The sequence below is a fragment of the Hippoglossus stenolepis genome, chromosome 14 (genome assembly GCF_022539355.2).
Source record: "Hippoglossus stenolepis isolate QCI-W04-F060 chromosome 14, HSTE1.2, whole genome shotgun sequence".
Lineage (NCBI taxonomy): Eukaryota > Metazoa > Chordata > Actinopteri > Pleuronectiformes > Pleuronectidae > Hippoglossus > Hippoglossus stenolepis.
The window spans coordinates 19,260,212-19,276,719 of NC_061496.1; the positions used below are offsets into that span (position 1 = coordinate 19,260,212).

The 16,508-nt window shown below is 40.2% G+C and overlaps 1 protein-coding gene across 1 annotated transcript; it reads right to left on the reverse strand.

The window, feature by feature from the left end:
• Positions 1-579: 579 nt before the first annotated feature.
• Positions 580-15,367, reverse strand: tm6sf2b (transmembrane 6 superfamily member 2b). Its single transcript, XM_047342796.1, has 11 exons — positions 15,258-15,367; positions 14,911-15,029; positions 12,498-12,601; positions 10,305-10,402; positions 10,114-10,217; positions 7,961-8,043; positions 7,429-7,553; positions 5,089-5,190; positions 3,728-3,820; positions 1,574-1,693; positions 580-936 (listed from the first exon to the last, which is right to left on the reverse strand). The coding sequence occupies exons 2-11, from the start codon at positions 14,988-14,990 to the stop codon at positions 700-702; spliced, it is 1,146 nt and encodes a 381-aa protein (XP_047198752.1). The 5' UTR covers positions 14,991-15,029; positions 15,258-15,367; the 3' UTR covers positions 580-699.
• Between the last annotated feature and the right edge of the window lie 1,141 nt (positions 15,368-16,508).

The following is a 16,508-nucleotide window of genomic DNA, read 5'->3' on the forward strand; positions in this document are numbered from 1 at the left end:
CCTGCTGGGGGCATGATAATATTGTTATGCAAACTTGGACTGTATAAAAAAATGGACGAAGAATCAGAACTGGAAAGTGAAGCTAATGCGAAAGTGCCTGAAATCGGCATTCTCTCAAATAACCAGCAGAGGGCAACACCACTGGTTGCAAAAAGAAGATATTTATGAGTAAATGACCGTCCTTCTCACTTGATTTAAACATCAGCACACATATTTACAAAGAGTTTACGGTCTGAATCGCTAGTGTTCGCTTTTTAAATGATGGTCCCATTTATAGTAAAATGGATGATAATGCTGGGTATACATTAGCACATGGATACTGTATAATTGACAGCTAGCACTGTCCAATGGGTCCAGGTCGCAGGCTCCTCCCCCCTGCTAATCCAAACATGGTGACTTCGGGTTTCAAACAACCAAGATGGTGCTGACCAAAATGCCAAACTTGAGGCTTCAAAACAGCAGCTCACAAACCCATGGGTGACTTCACTGTGACAACAGTCTGTTGCTTCATTGTTTATACAAGGTATACGGAACACAAGGGATGAAAGCAAACAATTAAATAACCTCGAAATGCAAAAATGTTGAGCAAAATAATCTTGTATTTTGGCATTTCAAAACATGGCATTTAAAATACAACAGCTCTTCACGAATCATCAGATGATTGATTATACTCCAAAGGTCAATGAAGATTAAGAATGATTATTTGTCTTTATACTTGGTGTCTTTCTCCTCACTGTTTGGCAAACCTGTTTGCCCGGGAAAGGGGGAGATCTTGAGGAAGAAATAGGGATTACTCTGAACACGCAGGGCCACCAGGATAGGAGTGACCATGTAGAGCAGGTTAGCTGCCAGCACACACCAGAAAACATCGTGAGGGATATGAAATGGAGCTGTGGTACGAGGATGGAGGGACCCTCCAATGTGGGCCCACTGGCACTACAAGGAAACACACAGCAAAAGATTAGAGTGTATTGTAATTCATGTAAACTGCATAATGTGCTTATCACCACTGATACATCTGCTGCTGTCAGTTTTATTCTATATTAAAATTGATTTCCGGTCATTTCATGCCTTAATGGTTTGTACAAACTTCCCAGAAGACTAACTTGGAAGGTAATAATTTCCATGAGTATCTTGTTTAAAATATACAGAACAGGATCTTTAAAGGAGGTGATAAACAAATGATGTACAGACTTAAAAACCTGGCAATTTATCAAATAGAGAGCACAGAGTCTGCAACCATTTATAAACAGCAAAACAAGACTTTAGTCAAACACAATGTTTCTGTGAGATATGGAGAGATCACCACCAGCTTGTTTATTAACAGAAAATATGCTTTAGGGGATAAATGTGATCCAGGTAATTAATAAAAAGCTGAGAGCTCATGGCCGGGAGTTTAACTGCAGTCACACGTGTTACACCCCCTTGTCTTGAAGATGATGATGAGAGTCAGTTATTATCCTGATGATTTTATGCAACGCAACACACTGTCAGTGCAAAACACTTTCAGAATACAGCCCCCTGTATCCACAGCCAGATTCACTTATCATCTGTTTGCCTTCATTGTTTTTACCTGAATCATGGCTCCAGCGCAGAACACCGTCCAGTCTGACATCCACGTGCAGCCGGGCTTAAGGAGACCGTAAACAAACGAACCAAACAGAGGGAGTCCATAGAAGAAAAAGTGCAGCATCTGTTAAAAAAAAAAGAAGAAATATGAGACTTATTTTTTTGCAAAACTGAAAATTGTATCATGTTTTTTTTCCGCCCACATTTTGACTTGAATCAGTATTTTACAGGCATTATTCTTGTTGACACAGGTGAGTTGTTGATGTAGATATTATGATTCATATTCCAGTGAAAAGTGCAGCAAGGCTTTCCTCTCCATTGCTGTCATGTTGTTGTTGGACCCTGACAATTATGACATCCTCGCTCTCCTTTGGCCAACACAGCACTATACCTACAAACACAGAAGCATAATGTACCACCACATGTGTCATGATTCTTTTGCCGACTTCTGAGATTGTTGTGAAGTGGCCCTTCTAAACATGCCTGTTTGGAATGGGGTGTTTGCTTGGCCTGTGGTGATGCCGGTTACAGCTTTCTCTACTGAATCTGCACAATGTCACACTTAAAAAGCCGATACCTCCGCCAAGGCAAAATAGTCCCCTTAAAGCTGCACCATTTTTTATCCATCAACATCCATGAATTATTCCCTGGGAAATCAGGGAAGGGTCAAAACGTGCCCTATCTTGCAATGTTAAAGAAAGTAATAGGAAATAATCCCCCTAATGTGGATCCACACCAAAATTTTATGGTTTCTTTCCTGACCCATACTGACCTACTCCAACAAGTTTCGTGGTAATCCATGCAGTAGTCGTTGCATAATCTTACTAACAAACAAACAAACAAACCAACAAATACAATGAGTGAAAACGCAACCTCCTTGGAAGAGGTACATATCAAATGTAAATATTCAGTTTAGTTTCAACTGGAACATTAAAGCGTTTTACAAGTATGATCGAGGAAGATGTTCTGAGGTTGTTTTACAGCCAACTAACAGAGCATCATTTATCATAAAATTCTAATCCTTTTGAATTTTATTCCACAATGTAACCAGTAACTACAGCCATTAGATAAATATAGCAGAATAACAAAGTACAACACTCTCCTATGAAATGGAAATTAAATAAAATGAGTCATTACGAAATGGAAATACTCAAAAATTCACAGTCTCCAAATTGTTCTAAAGTGCAGTACAGGAGTATTTCTCTCCTCTCCAGCTCCAACACAAATGTGCAGCCTCAGCACAAATTATAACTTCCAAACCAGGGTCCTTACAGAGAGTGTCGTGACCTTCAACTTAAAATATTTGGTGCATGAAAAGCCAGTTTCCCACTTTGTAAAACCCTAAAATTATACCACTGAGCGGTTTCTTTTCATTCGCAGTCTGAGGTCCAGATTAATTCTAATGAGTTCAGCTCGGGGCCTGAAAGCCAATCGTAAATGCCCTTCAGTCTTCTGTTTAAAATGCCTTTTTAGTGCTGCCACGGAAATCTGTCACGTATCGTCCATCATCATCAATGAAGAAAGAGGTCATTAATTGCAGAAACAGTGTAGCGGTGTGCAAAATACCAACACACACACACACACACACACACACACTGATTTGCAAAGGCAACCAAGACATACTTCCACATGCAGCCCACACAGCCTCCTCCTGCCTCCCACCCAGTGAGATGCTGATGGGGGGCTTTGGGCGAAGGATTAGCTTATCAAGTTCTCAGCATGCGGTTCGTCTCTCTGATCAATGGCTCGCAATTGTGCCTCGACTGCCGCCTGACAAGGTCTTTGGATAACCTATTGACGAAGCTGTGTACACCGACAAAAACGCAGCAAACCCCACAGCCGTGCGGGGTCAGGGGCAGAAAATAAAGCAGGCACAGCACCAACCACAATAATTATCTGTTATCTATCTTAAGCAAATGTAGAGAGACACAAAGATGTGCTGGCCTCTCAACCCACGCTGTAATGATGAAAAATGACTGTAATCAGCTGCGAGCTCAGCGATAAGGGCAAAGCCTCCTGCCTGCTCTCAGTGATCTCCATGCAGAGGTCCATTATGTAGCTGCTTATTTGAAGCAGGTTGGAGAGCAGCTGTCAGCTGCTGCCGGTGGAGACAGAGAATGAGTGCAGAGACAGAGAGAGAAAGAGATAAAGCTCCCACCATGACTCTGGGGAAGCCCACGGGATCTTTCAGGTAGGGTTCGTAGTGCTTCAGGTACACAGAACAGGCCTCGAGGGGAGAGTCCAGGGCCACCTACAGGGGGTGGACAAAATAACAGAAACACTTCATGATATAGTGCAGTTCAATATCATAGAATTCAACATTTACCTGAAAGTATAAGGTGGAGGAAAGAAAGAAGTATAATCACCAATTAGGATCAAATAAACTTCATGTGGCTTAAGAGATTACTTTCTCAAAATTGGACAGGAAGATTGATACCACTCTTTAATTTGTCCAGTAAATATGAAGCTAAAACCAGCATGCAGCCACTTTTTTGCTAAACTAACCAGCAGCTGGAGGGAGCTTCATTTACCACACAGACATTCAACTCAATTAATAGTGATTTGTATTGTGCCAAATCCTAACATAACATAACGGAGAGCAATGGAGAAGACAGGAGAGGTGGTGGAAAAGAGGGGAGAGAGGAGAAGACCAGGAACAGTTATGTAACCGTCATGTGAAAATAATAATATTGATATTTATAGATGTAATGATGTTGTTGTTGAGAGCTGCACCTGACATGTGGGAGGTTTCCATTTGTTCCATCCAGTTCCTGAGTAAAGACGTGTTTTTCTGTTTTGTGCATTTTTAGGGCGTTTTCACACCTGAAAGTCCAGATCATGGTCCGAACCAAGTTTATGGTCTTTGTTACATTGTTTAAATTTGATCTGATTAGCTTTGGTTTCCCATTGTAATTTACTACATTTATCTTCACATAAAATGTATTGGTTTGTGGAGTTCAGCTCCTATATTCACTAACTTTTTTTAATAAAGTGCATAGAACAAAAGAATTCTGTTTCTTCTTTGATCCTGTGAGACACTTCTTTCTTTTCTTCTTCTATTGTTTAATGCCGTCTCAACTTCCTCCAATTAATCTGAAAGTCCAAACTATCCCAAAAAATGCTCACACTGCATCAGTTTGATCCGGAGGGAGACCATCTCTTTTGGTCAAATTAAATTTTGGTCTGTTGGTTCGGGCTAAACTTAAAAGTCCAAATGTCCGGACAAAACAAGGAAGGTGTGAAAGTTCCTCTTGAAACACGATGATTTTCTTAGTAGAATTGGTAATTAGAGATCCTGAATTTGCTGAGAGTTTGACGAGCAGATTGATGACACTTTTTAACTTGTCCAGTTAATATGAAGCTACATTCAGCAGCCAGTTCACCAAGTTCACCAGCTACTGGACCCTCCATGGACAGACCGCTCTGCATGAGCAGCATCACAGGCTACATGACTTTTACAACAACCATTACAGCCCCACCCTAAACTTTGTGCATGACATGACTGTGATGCTCACTCACCAAACCTCTGAGCACAGTGAAGGCCATGGCAGCCAACAGAAGCAGAACCAGGATCAGGTCCAAGGGACGCCAAATCAGTTTCATGCTCTGAGCGTGCTGCGCCTGTGGGGAGATGTCAAGACAATGTACAGAATAGTGCTGCTTCGTCACGGTCATGGCTTCATACTCTAACTTTAATGAGACCTGTTTCTATGACAGAGTGTGCAACTCGAGCGAGTCTTTGTCTCTGTTTACATAATACATATAAATATAAATATTTAACCTGCATTCATTGTTGTTTAGCCATAAAGATGAAGCAGAAACAATATATAAAACAACACTGGGAGTATCAACACATAAATTGAAATGGTGAGGTTGGAATGAGCAACATTGACATCCATTTGTAGCTGGGTTTGTGTCCCCTTGCGATCCCCATTTGAGAAACATCTGTGAAAGTTGTTTAGCTGCTAAATGCTCCACCATACTCACCAGCTAGTTGCTAACTTTGTGTGTCTCACATTTGGTGCTGGAAAGACCACACAACATCTGGGGACCCTAAGCCAGGATAACTTTGGGGCCCCTGCCTCACAATGGATAGACCAGCTTTTATATATCCAGGCTATTATTTTAAAGCAATGTTTTAATCATTATTATTACACTATACATAATTAATTTTATTTAACCTAGTAATTGCACATACATGCATTTTAGATTATGTAGAATTTCCATCTACAAAAACTCTTTATATGAGTCTTATAAGAAAACAAAGATTTTGGTCACTAGATAAATATAAATTAACTATATATTTTCACTGTCTGACCCGCACTAAGAGAGGGGGACCTGCCTCCCAGCCACACACTGCTTTACATACATATATCATTGTTGGCAATAGATAGAAAGATAGATTGGGTTGGTGGTTTGATCCCTGGCTCTTCCAGTCCACATGCTGAAGTGTCCTTGGGCAAGATGCTGAACCCCCAAATTGTCCATGAGGGCTATACATGAATGATTTGTGATAGAAAAAGCCCTGTGTATAGAAGCTCTGTGTGAATGTGAGTGAATGGGTGAATATGACTTATAGTGTAAAGCCCTTTGAGAGGTCAATAAGACAAAGGATTTACTAGTTGCTTTGCTTAATGTCTTTGTCTGGTTTCCTGCTTTTGTGATTGTCTGCTCCGCCCAGATGTGTTTGACCTGTATCCACTATCTCAGTTTCGTTTTGTCCAGTTTGCCTCGGTTCTGTTCTGTCTTGGCTCCTGTTTTGTTCCTTCTTGTTCCCGGGTGTTTCCTGTGTGATGTTTCCTGAGGTTTTGCTTCTGTTTTACTGCCTACACTTTTAGTTTTAGTTTTAGTTTTTAGTTTTAGTTACTTTTCTTCGTTCCTGCCAACCTACACACAGACTGTGGGTGTTCCTTTTTCATTGAACATTCTGTCTGCACTACCTGCCTTATCTACATTTTGGGTCCTGTATGCAACTACTCCTAACATACAGTCATTTCAGCTCTTTTTGCTGGAAAAAAAGACACCTGCTGCAAATGAAAGCAACAGTGAGGACAACTGTGAGAATGAGTCAACACAGTAAAGTTATGGACCAGAAAACCAAAACAATGAGCTAACTGTTGCTTTAAAAAATGCTCCTTTGAGAGCTGCAGAGAACTGCAGAGCTGGGTGTTAGTTCTCTGTACGATTGTCACTACTTGTGACCCCTTTCATATAAAAGTTGATATCTGATTATATGGTTATAAATTCAAAAAATATAGTGTTTGTACCAGCTCTAAGTCTAAGACTGAAGAACAAGCTCACTCTTATTTCAGCCAGAACCATGATGGGTTGAGGCTAAATTAAAAAACTGATTGACACTCGGTCAGAAACAGAAGTGGTGGATTCTTCAAAATTACATTACGAGCTGTAGGTGGAGAAAGATTTTTCTTATAAAATATCTGCCACATGTTCTAGTGTAAGATCATAGTGAAAGTTTTAGCAAATAGGAAAACGTTATTTTTGTATTTGTTCCCTTCTGCACCTTTAAGATTGATTCAATCATTGGAGAATGTGATAGAAAAAGGAAATAAAACACTGAAAAAAATATACTGAAATTTGGCAGGTCTCCACTTGCAGACAAACTGTAATGATCTTCTTTCAGATTAAAATGAGCTCACCTCAAATTTTACTATCTCATCAACTGGAAACTACAGCAAGTCCTAAATGTAAATGCCTTACTTCCGTACATTGTCACCTTTCATGGTCTGAATCTCTGGAATGTACGTGTATGTTGAACAGATTAAACACATTCGGCAAACACCACTTTTAAAGCCATTCCACATTCACATCAAGGCCTAACCATCCATGCGTTGGACGTACATTGTATCCGCCGATTAGCGGCCTGTCCTTGGGCCTTGTGAACAGCGTGACAGCTCCCCACACAGGCATCAATAGGAAGAGGAAGTTGAGCCAGAAAGCCGGCCGGATCTCTGAGCCGTATTTACCTGCCAGAGAGAAGAGCTGTCCATTAGTTTGTACCATCAAGGATACATGTTCTCAATGTAATTCAGTAATTAAGCTCCCTATTCAAAGCTCTACTGCACTTCAGGCTAAGACACGTTGTACGGTACAGCATGTCTATGATACCAAAACAGAGAAAACATGTTTCCTGCAGACAAGTTTGATCCTGTGACACTTTTGTATGCAGTTTGAAAAGCCAACAGCAGATGCTGTGAGTCTGTTTTCTGCTTTGTTCGCTGGGTTGTGACGGCAGACGAGGCGCAGGCCGTGTGGGTGTTTTGTTGGCAGACTGAACCGTGTGACACTGATGGTACATGGCAGTGCAGATGTTCTCCTGATTAAAGCTCATCATCACAGGACTGGTAGACGGGGAATAGAAGACGAGGCTCACCTGCAACTATCCCGGCAATGAACACGCTCATGTTGGCGCACAAAGAGCCGGCCCAGAGCAAGCCGAGGTTACGGTACGCTTTCCTGTGACAAAAACAAAAAACAAGAGGGGTTATACTTTTGTAGAGATTGCTGGGTAAATAGAAAGTAATACCATGAACCCCAGGGTTGTATCCATGAGCTTCTTAAACATATATCATACATGATTTTTGTAATAGAATGCTGAACACAGTTTTTCCCACTATAATGAAAAGGCTGACATTGTTTAACAGAAGATTTCATTTCCATGATATGCCCCTGCATCCTCTCTTTAATCATCATTGTGACTCAGAGATGGTTAAATGCGCTATCTTATTTCTTCTAGTGAATTTAACTCTCTCAAGCTAGAGTTGGAATGGAAAAGCTAGCAAGAGCAGGCTTAACTTTGAAAATATGCAACCGACACATCCCACCCCCTCCCATCGGCCCTTTCTTCAAAGCTATATGCACACTGCCTCTCAACTGCTGGAAGCCAACTTTCTGTGACTTGCTCACTAACTTCTGGCTATTGTCTGTGCTTCAATGGTGTATGTCTCTCCAGGTGAAGATATGTGCGCGGTGGTAATGTGCAGCGAATGCAGGGGCAGGAGGCCAATCACTCATTTCATTCTGAGTGAAATAATTGTTTGTGTTTATTTTTTGATGAGGCAAAAAGAGGATTTCAACTAATAAGATAAGAAGTGTTTCAGAAATAATTTACTAACCCTACCTTTAAGCTTAAACATTAAAAACATAAAAGAGACATATTACTCTCATATCCACACTCATAACTTTAATTTGGGTCATTACTTGAAAGGTTTACATGCTGTAATGTTCAGAAAACACATCACCTTCCTCATACTGTCCACTGCTTCAGCTCCTCTTTTCAGCCTCTGTCTGAAACACTTGGTTTTAGCTCCTGTCTCTTTAAGGACCCTCCCACTGAAGCCCAGTCTGCTCTAATTGGCCAGCTGGTCTACTGTGTTGTGATTAGTCAAGGTGTAGGAAATTTTGACCTCCGCTCTCGCTTTACCAGGCTTTGTTAGGGGGCGTGTCAGACTAGCCACTGAGCGGGGATTATGCAAATGTGGGGCATTGTAATGTCACATGATCACGAAGGTGGGGCTGCTCCCTTTACAGCGAATGTTGGGCTTTTTATCTTTGCAGAGCGTTTACATGTACACAAAAACCTGTAACACGCTAGAGGAAAGAAAAACTGAAAAAGTATCAAATGTCTCCTTTAACGAAAAAGTGTAAATACTACCCACAACCATAGCAAAAATAAAAAAAATCACAGCAGTGCATAGATTCCACACAGTTTCAAATCATTTAAATTTCTGTGTTTCCAAAAACTCTTAACATACAGGAGCTCCACATGTGAGCAAAACTCTTGTCTTTCCGTTTTACAAGGATGTAAGTTACTCTCCAAAGTGAGGCAGGCTGCCAGCTTCTTCATCTACATTCCAATAGAAGGCACGTCCAGATTCTTCCACAATAGTGTAATTATCCCTCTGGCTTGTAAAAGTCCAAATTCAATTAGCAACAAATGCTGCAGAGTTGCAGCAGAGTCTTCGGGGTATATTTCCAGTAAACATAATTTGGCTTGTAAAGGAATTTCCTTTCCAATTATAAGGCTTATACATTCAAACACACTCTTTGTAGCTTTGTGCACCCCCATAAACAATGAATTAATGGAGCTTTGTCCTCTTTTCTCTTTCCATAAATATCCGGAACATAGGGCACATTTGACTTCAGCTCTTAGATGTAAAAGAGGCTCACATTATTCACTTTTATTCTAATAATTTAATATTTTTGGAGTCTGGACCAATCAGCTTCACAAATATCTTGCTTTATGACAATCCTCATGGCCTATAGGTTTTTAAAAGATGACTCTTTTTTAATATGTTGTTACCCTTAGAACTGACCTCTATGTTACTCAGTTTTAAACAGACTAAGCTCAAATATATGAAAATCTTACTGTTACTACTTTGAGACTTACAAACATACAACCTCCACAGCCTCCTACATAGTTTTTGTTTAGGTAGATACAGGTAGATAATATATTGTTTATTCTCTCCAACATAATTTGAGGCAAGCATTTTGTAGAGTGAGATAAATGAGCGTACCTTCACCCACCTGTCTGTTATCCTGCTGATCATCACCAGGTACATGATAAAGTGGGCTATTCCATCCCAGTAGCACATCATGATGGCATAGGCTGTTCCCAGATAGGGTTCTCCCTGAAGCACATAACATGAATACATATTGCACAGCGCTAACAACAGGTGTTTAGTCAACAGGGATGTGTGTGTTTGTAAGAAACCCACTGTCTTTTGGTAGAAATTCATAAATCCAGATATAATGCCGTCATATTCCAAGGCACTCGTCAGGTCAATGACACAAGTAAATGAAAATTCAGCAAAAACTGCAAAGGAAGAATCAGAAAGAGAACATCTGACAGTGGACACACAAACATGCTTCAGTACTATTTTAATATCAGCTTCAGATCTTACAAACTAAAAGGAGTTAGGAAACCTTGAAGCTTTCATGTAATTACTCAATCTGCTTTGTCTATTCAGAAAAATACAGTGAATAAGTAAAGAATGCCAAGGCTGTAAGAGCAGAGAATGATGTGTTTTCAAAATGTTCCTGCTTGGAGGTCACAGAAACACTAATCTTTCATATCACTTGTGAATTTGATCTAGTTTTTTAAAAGGGGCTGATTTGAGCTTCATCAGGGTCAGTGCTCTTTTCTTCTGTAGAGGCCATATGAACAATAAACAGTCCACAATATACATGAACTCATCATCAAACACTAATGTATTAGAGACCCGACTTTCAGTAGATCATTTGGTAGAGCTATCAGATGGTTTGGACCCACAGCTGGGTGCTCATCAGTCTGAAGCACAGCAGAATAATATAAAATATATATTCTATACCAGCATGGGCTCACACAGGCTCCTTTTGATGTCCACGGTTAACTGCTTAATGATCTATTAGAGGATAACATGTCCAATATAACTGTTAATGACTAGAAGGATTTTACTCAGATTGACTAATCCTGTTATGAGCTGCACAATCATGATGGCAGACGTAGGGTAAACAACATAGACCCCCACATGCGTGATAACAATATTACACACTGGTTCACCAACTCCATAAATGCCTGTCCACAGATGCCACGATACAATCTAATGCAGTGGTTCTCGACCTGGGGGCCAGGCCTCTTTGGGGGACATGGAGCTACTGCAGCAGGGGCTTAGTTGCTTCCCTTGGCAGAAAAGAGCCGTTTGAGGGTTAAGTCTGGCTTTGAGACAAAAGGGCTGATAGGTTCAGCCATGTATTTGTGATGGTTAATGTTTGGGTATGGATGCATAGGAATACATTATGCCAATGAGCGTCCTCACTATAGAAGTAGAGAGTTGGACAGCCACTGGTCTAATTTAACAGGATTTGAATGAACAGAAAGTGAGAATCTACAAATATGAATGTATATATAAGAAAGTTGGACCGAGCACCATGTGTGCGTCAGTGATTTACCACGGGAAACGCTTCATAGGACACAGGTATAAAAAACATTTCAGTGATTTGCTACCTGAAATCTGCAGAATGTCGTTATAAACAGAAACTCTCTGTGTTTGTGACACGGTCGTCTCTCTACAGACGCCACAGCTTAAACCATGGGGGTTTATCACATTGCTCCTATCTGTCCTTCACACATATACACACACACAAACACACTTTTTGTCTCTCCTTCGTACCGGCGTCTCTGTAATCCCTTAGAACAAGCAGGTTTATCTCTGACATCTCACAGGTGAGATAGCAGGGGGGATTACGGCTCTCTGTCATGGAGAAGAGGCTGACACTGCTTCGCCCCCATTGTTATGGTCCTCCTATACATAACAGGAGCTTCGCCTTGGGCACAAGTACCAATATATCACCTCACTTCGGTTCCAATAGCACAGCCCCTGGCTTCAGCTGCAAGGGAAGTGTTTGTGCATGGGGTCACAATGGAGAATGCAGTCTGACCAATGGCTGCACACGTAACAGCGCAGAATATGAGACAGATCCCACAGAAATGTTCAATTAAAGTCGTGTGAAAGGTGGTCACACGAACAAACTGAATGCAGGCCTTCTTATGCTCTGTGGAGTTTGGGTAGTATTATACAGGAGCAGTTATTTTGGTCCTGTATTAGTATTTTCAAATAGTTGCCTTTGTGCCCTTTGTCCCAGGAACAAACAAGGACTCTGTTGCAAAAGAATAGCTAAAAGGTTAAGTAAGTATAAGCACCGTGAAGGTCCTCAGCCTGCAGAGGGTCGGCCGTACCTCACAAAGGTCTAAGCTTCAAGAGGCCTAAGCAGCTTTCCACATATCAGGTGAAATCTGGCTGAACGGAATACAATTCATGCTTTCACTCGAAACCACTGAGTGAACCTTCTGGAAAGCCCTTCTGTTAAACTCCAACATTTGGAAATACATTGCAAGTAAGTTGGCCAATGCACATATTTGAGTCGATTACCAAAGAATAAAGCGTCTTTAGGCGGGTTGCGACGAGTGATGAGGAAGTAGAACAGGAACACAACGACCAACACAGCAACACCAGTCCCCAGGATCACGTACGGCCTGTGGACGCAGAGAAAAGCAAATAGCAGCACGTTGTCCATGTTTTCCAGCCCCATCTCACTGCAGACACTCTGCCCTTTCAGACAGCAATTTCCCTCTTTCTGCCTCATTCTCTTTACTAATTAGGGTTTTTTTTTTCACATGGAAGTCGTGCCAGTCTTCTCTGCAGTGCTGAATTAGTAAATGATGATGAATGGGAAGTCGGACAGAATGATAATCACATGCAAACACCCAGAGTTGGCACCAGGAGAAATAATGCAGGAGTGTGAGGGGAAGTGTGTGTGAAAGATCTGCTGAGTCCAGGGAGAGGCAGTTTGTGTGTGAAGGTTCCTGGTGGTGTCACATTGAATTTAAACCTCCTGATTACCCACAATCTCAGGTCGCTTTTTAATAATAATGATGATTTAAAAAAAGAACAGAGTGCAAGTAGTAGGTTTATGTTTAATCTTCGAGATTTTAGAATTGTATCATTGAGTTTGAAGCATCACTTGCTGAAGTGTTCCTGTTATTGATCAGACAGAAGTCTTGGAATGCGAAAACCCCCTTTCAAAATAAGAGTGTGCCTTTTTTATTGTAATATATACATTGAACGATTGGTTTGCAATGAAAATCTTATATTTACCGTCTGATCAGTTTATCCAGTTTTGTCAAAGAAAAAGTCACAGAGTGATGGTGTTAATAATATTGTATACTTAGTTGGAGAAAATAAATTTGATATCAATCAATATTGATTAGTATCAAGATGAATGTCACATTATTATTATTTTGTATAATTCATTTATTATATTATATTTATTATTATTATGTCCTTTAAGTTTAGAGACCGATTTTTTCTGTTGAGTGAAGGTTGTGGTTTTAAACTCTTCTTTGTGGACAGAGAATGACACTTGGTTCCCGGCAAGACATTTTCGAATCTAAGGTAGATCAATAATGTGTTACACCTTCTAACTGTGCTTACACAATGCATAAGCATTAAATTGATATACAGTACATTGGACTTTTGTTATATTGCCATTGATGAAAATTATATTGTGATAACTATTGATGTTGTTTTATCGCCCAGATGCTATTTCTAGTTCACATCTCAACAACGTTTCATTGTTTTTGCAACATTTGACTCATGCTGCTGTGGTGCTGAGCTTATACCAGTGGTGCAAAAGCACAGCTTTACAAAGGCTTAATCCATCACAGGCAAGGGTGGGAGAGGCAAGCAAGGTAAGGCCATGTTAGTTCAGCGCTGCCCTCCATGTTTACTGGTCAAAGGTACCACTGCCTCACACTGGAAAAGATTAATGTGCCCAATGTATCTCCCAGTGAACAATATTACCTCCTCGGAAAGCTCACAGTGTGTCCTCGCAGAAAGAAAACAAATGCTGCCAGAGCAAAGGGAAGCTCCCTCGCTGCCTCTCCAATTCAACACTACAGGAAGATTTATGCGCACGACGCAGTTTGTTTGCAGAGTGGAAGAGCGTGAGCCATATTGTATGTCAAGAGCAATTTATCACACTCCTCTGTGCGGTCTGTATTGATTGTCAGGGTCCACACATTCAAAAAAGGAACCAGCACCAGGTATTTACACAGTGGGAGCATAAAAGTCTGTAAAAATGAGGAATATCTTGTGGTAAAAAAAACTAAAAAGAAGTGAGGGCAGAGTGGAGCATGCTTTTCACCACTGGCTCTGTTTATCCAGCCTGTAGTGTGTAATCATCAATAGACAATACTCTAAAGGCAAATTTCCAATAAACAGGGAAAACAAATAGGATTTAAATTAGAAAATGTTCCCTTGGAGCAAAATTTATTAGCGACTTATCCGATTATTTCCTCTCATTTAGTTATTTTTGCTCCCTACACTTTTTTCTTTGAGTCTCCAATGAACAACACGACACGGCCAATCATTTGAAGATGTTACACAAGTGGCAAATAGACCTTGAAAATTGAAGCCATTGAATTAGCAGCAAGGGTTTATGAGGTAGTTCCAGTGAAACACAGACAGAAATATCACTTTAGTTTTAAGCTTACAGTGTCCTCTAGTGGTGGTAATACTGTCTGTCACCCCACGATACAGTGAAGATCACCTGCACTATTACACATCCATATTCTTGCAATTATAGGCTAATAGTATGATTATTGTTTCTATATTAGTATGCGTTATTTTATGTGTTGTGAGTGTATAGTATTTATGTCTAAAACTATTACTATAACTTTATGAGAATAGTTTACAGCTTTCTCCCTAGGAAAACAGGAGTGGACTTATACAGATGTATACATAGAAACTGAGCAATAAGAAATCAATGAATGTGATGACTTACTCTTGAAGCTCTGGAATGGTGTTCATGGCATAAAGAATGCCGAGGGCCGATAATGAAAATAAAAACACTGAAGTCTCCATCTCTTCAAAAGCAGTTCAACCGCCCTCCCAAGAGAAAAGCTGAAAATAAACAAAGATAACAAGCTGTTATAGCAATAAGAACTGTAAATGATTAAAACAAGTTGATATTCAAACTTTGCCAGACATCAATATATTCATCAAAACTGAAATAGACTAAATGAATCTCAACCCTAACCCCTAATTAAAATTACATGAATATTATTCAAAAACTCCAAATGAAATCGACAAAATATAACAGAGTGGAAAAGGAGCAGAGTGGGCTCTTACCGTCAGGCTACACTCTCAGTGGATTAATGGAATTACAGCCGGCCTGAGGCAGACATGGCCTTCACCGAGGAAATAATGAAGCGGAGACAAAGAAGCTTTTGGGTGCAAAGTTGCGCAATTTGGTTTCGTCAGAGATTTACATAAGTCGCATTAGAAAATAGGTCGACATTCCACTGTATCCAGCAATGCACTTTCAAGTTCTACTGATCTGGGTCTTTGGTGCAGTCGGTGTTGTGTTTTATGAAATGTGCAGTGTATATAATGTTCAGAAAAACCTATAACTAAGAGAGGAACATACTGACCAGTGTGAACTTCAATACTCAATCAGAATTCAAATCAACTCTTCTCCAACATACCACGGTTCTCCAGGCATCTTCAACTGGCTTGACTTCTTGTGATACCGGATGTTGAATGTTGTGGTACAATGTATTTATGTGACATTTCACTGACATCTTTAGGGGGATTGAGATATAAAGATGCACTGGTGAATGTTTGTTTTCGTATTAGTCTGTTTATTTCTTTTTAGCTCTAATTATTCCATCGACCAAACGTTGTAGACACCTTTTGACATTTTTGCATTTTAATGGGTCCAAAAAGTCCAACAAATGTAGTTAGATGCATTTCCTGCACCTGAAATTGACCTAAAGTTGAGCTTGAGTTTTGTCTCTTCTACAAAGATGATATTCAAACTGAGGAGGTGTCTTTAACGCGTCTTTTAAACTCTAGATGAAGAAGGTGTACGATTTAAAGTAACTAACTTTCTCAAAAAGTATGTTCACAGCGTCTGAATAGGCAAAAAACGTGTAAGACTGACTGTAACATCCTTGCATTTCTGTCAGATACATAGTTTTAGCAGTCCATTTTACCTGCGTCACAGCTCGCAGTAAACTGGCCGAATAATAATAATAAAACTGTTATGCTATGACAAGCAAAAAGATGACTGGAGAGGAGAGGAGAGGAGAGGAGAGGAGAGGAGAGGAGAGGAGAGGAGAGGAGAAAAGAGAGGAGATATGACTGGAGAGGAGAGGAGAGAGGAGAAGAGAGAGGAGAGGAGGAGAGGAGGAGAAAAGATGAATGAAGAAAAGGTTAGTGTAGGATCAATCAAAACCAGTTTGCTAAACGTTTTGCTAGTTTTCATAGATCTATAGCAATGCATATATTTCTGTTCATTGTTTAAAAAAATAAAACATTAAACATTGTGGGCCCTTATGTGTTTGCTGTCTTATGTCTTAAGTCTAATGTATACATGCT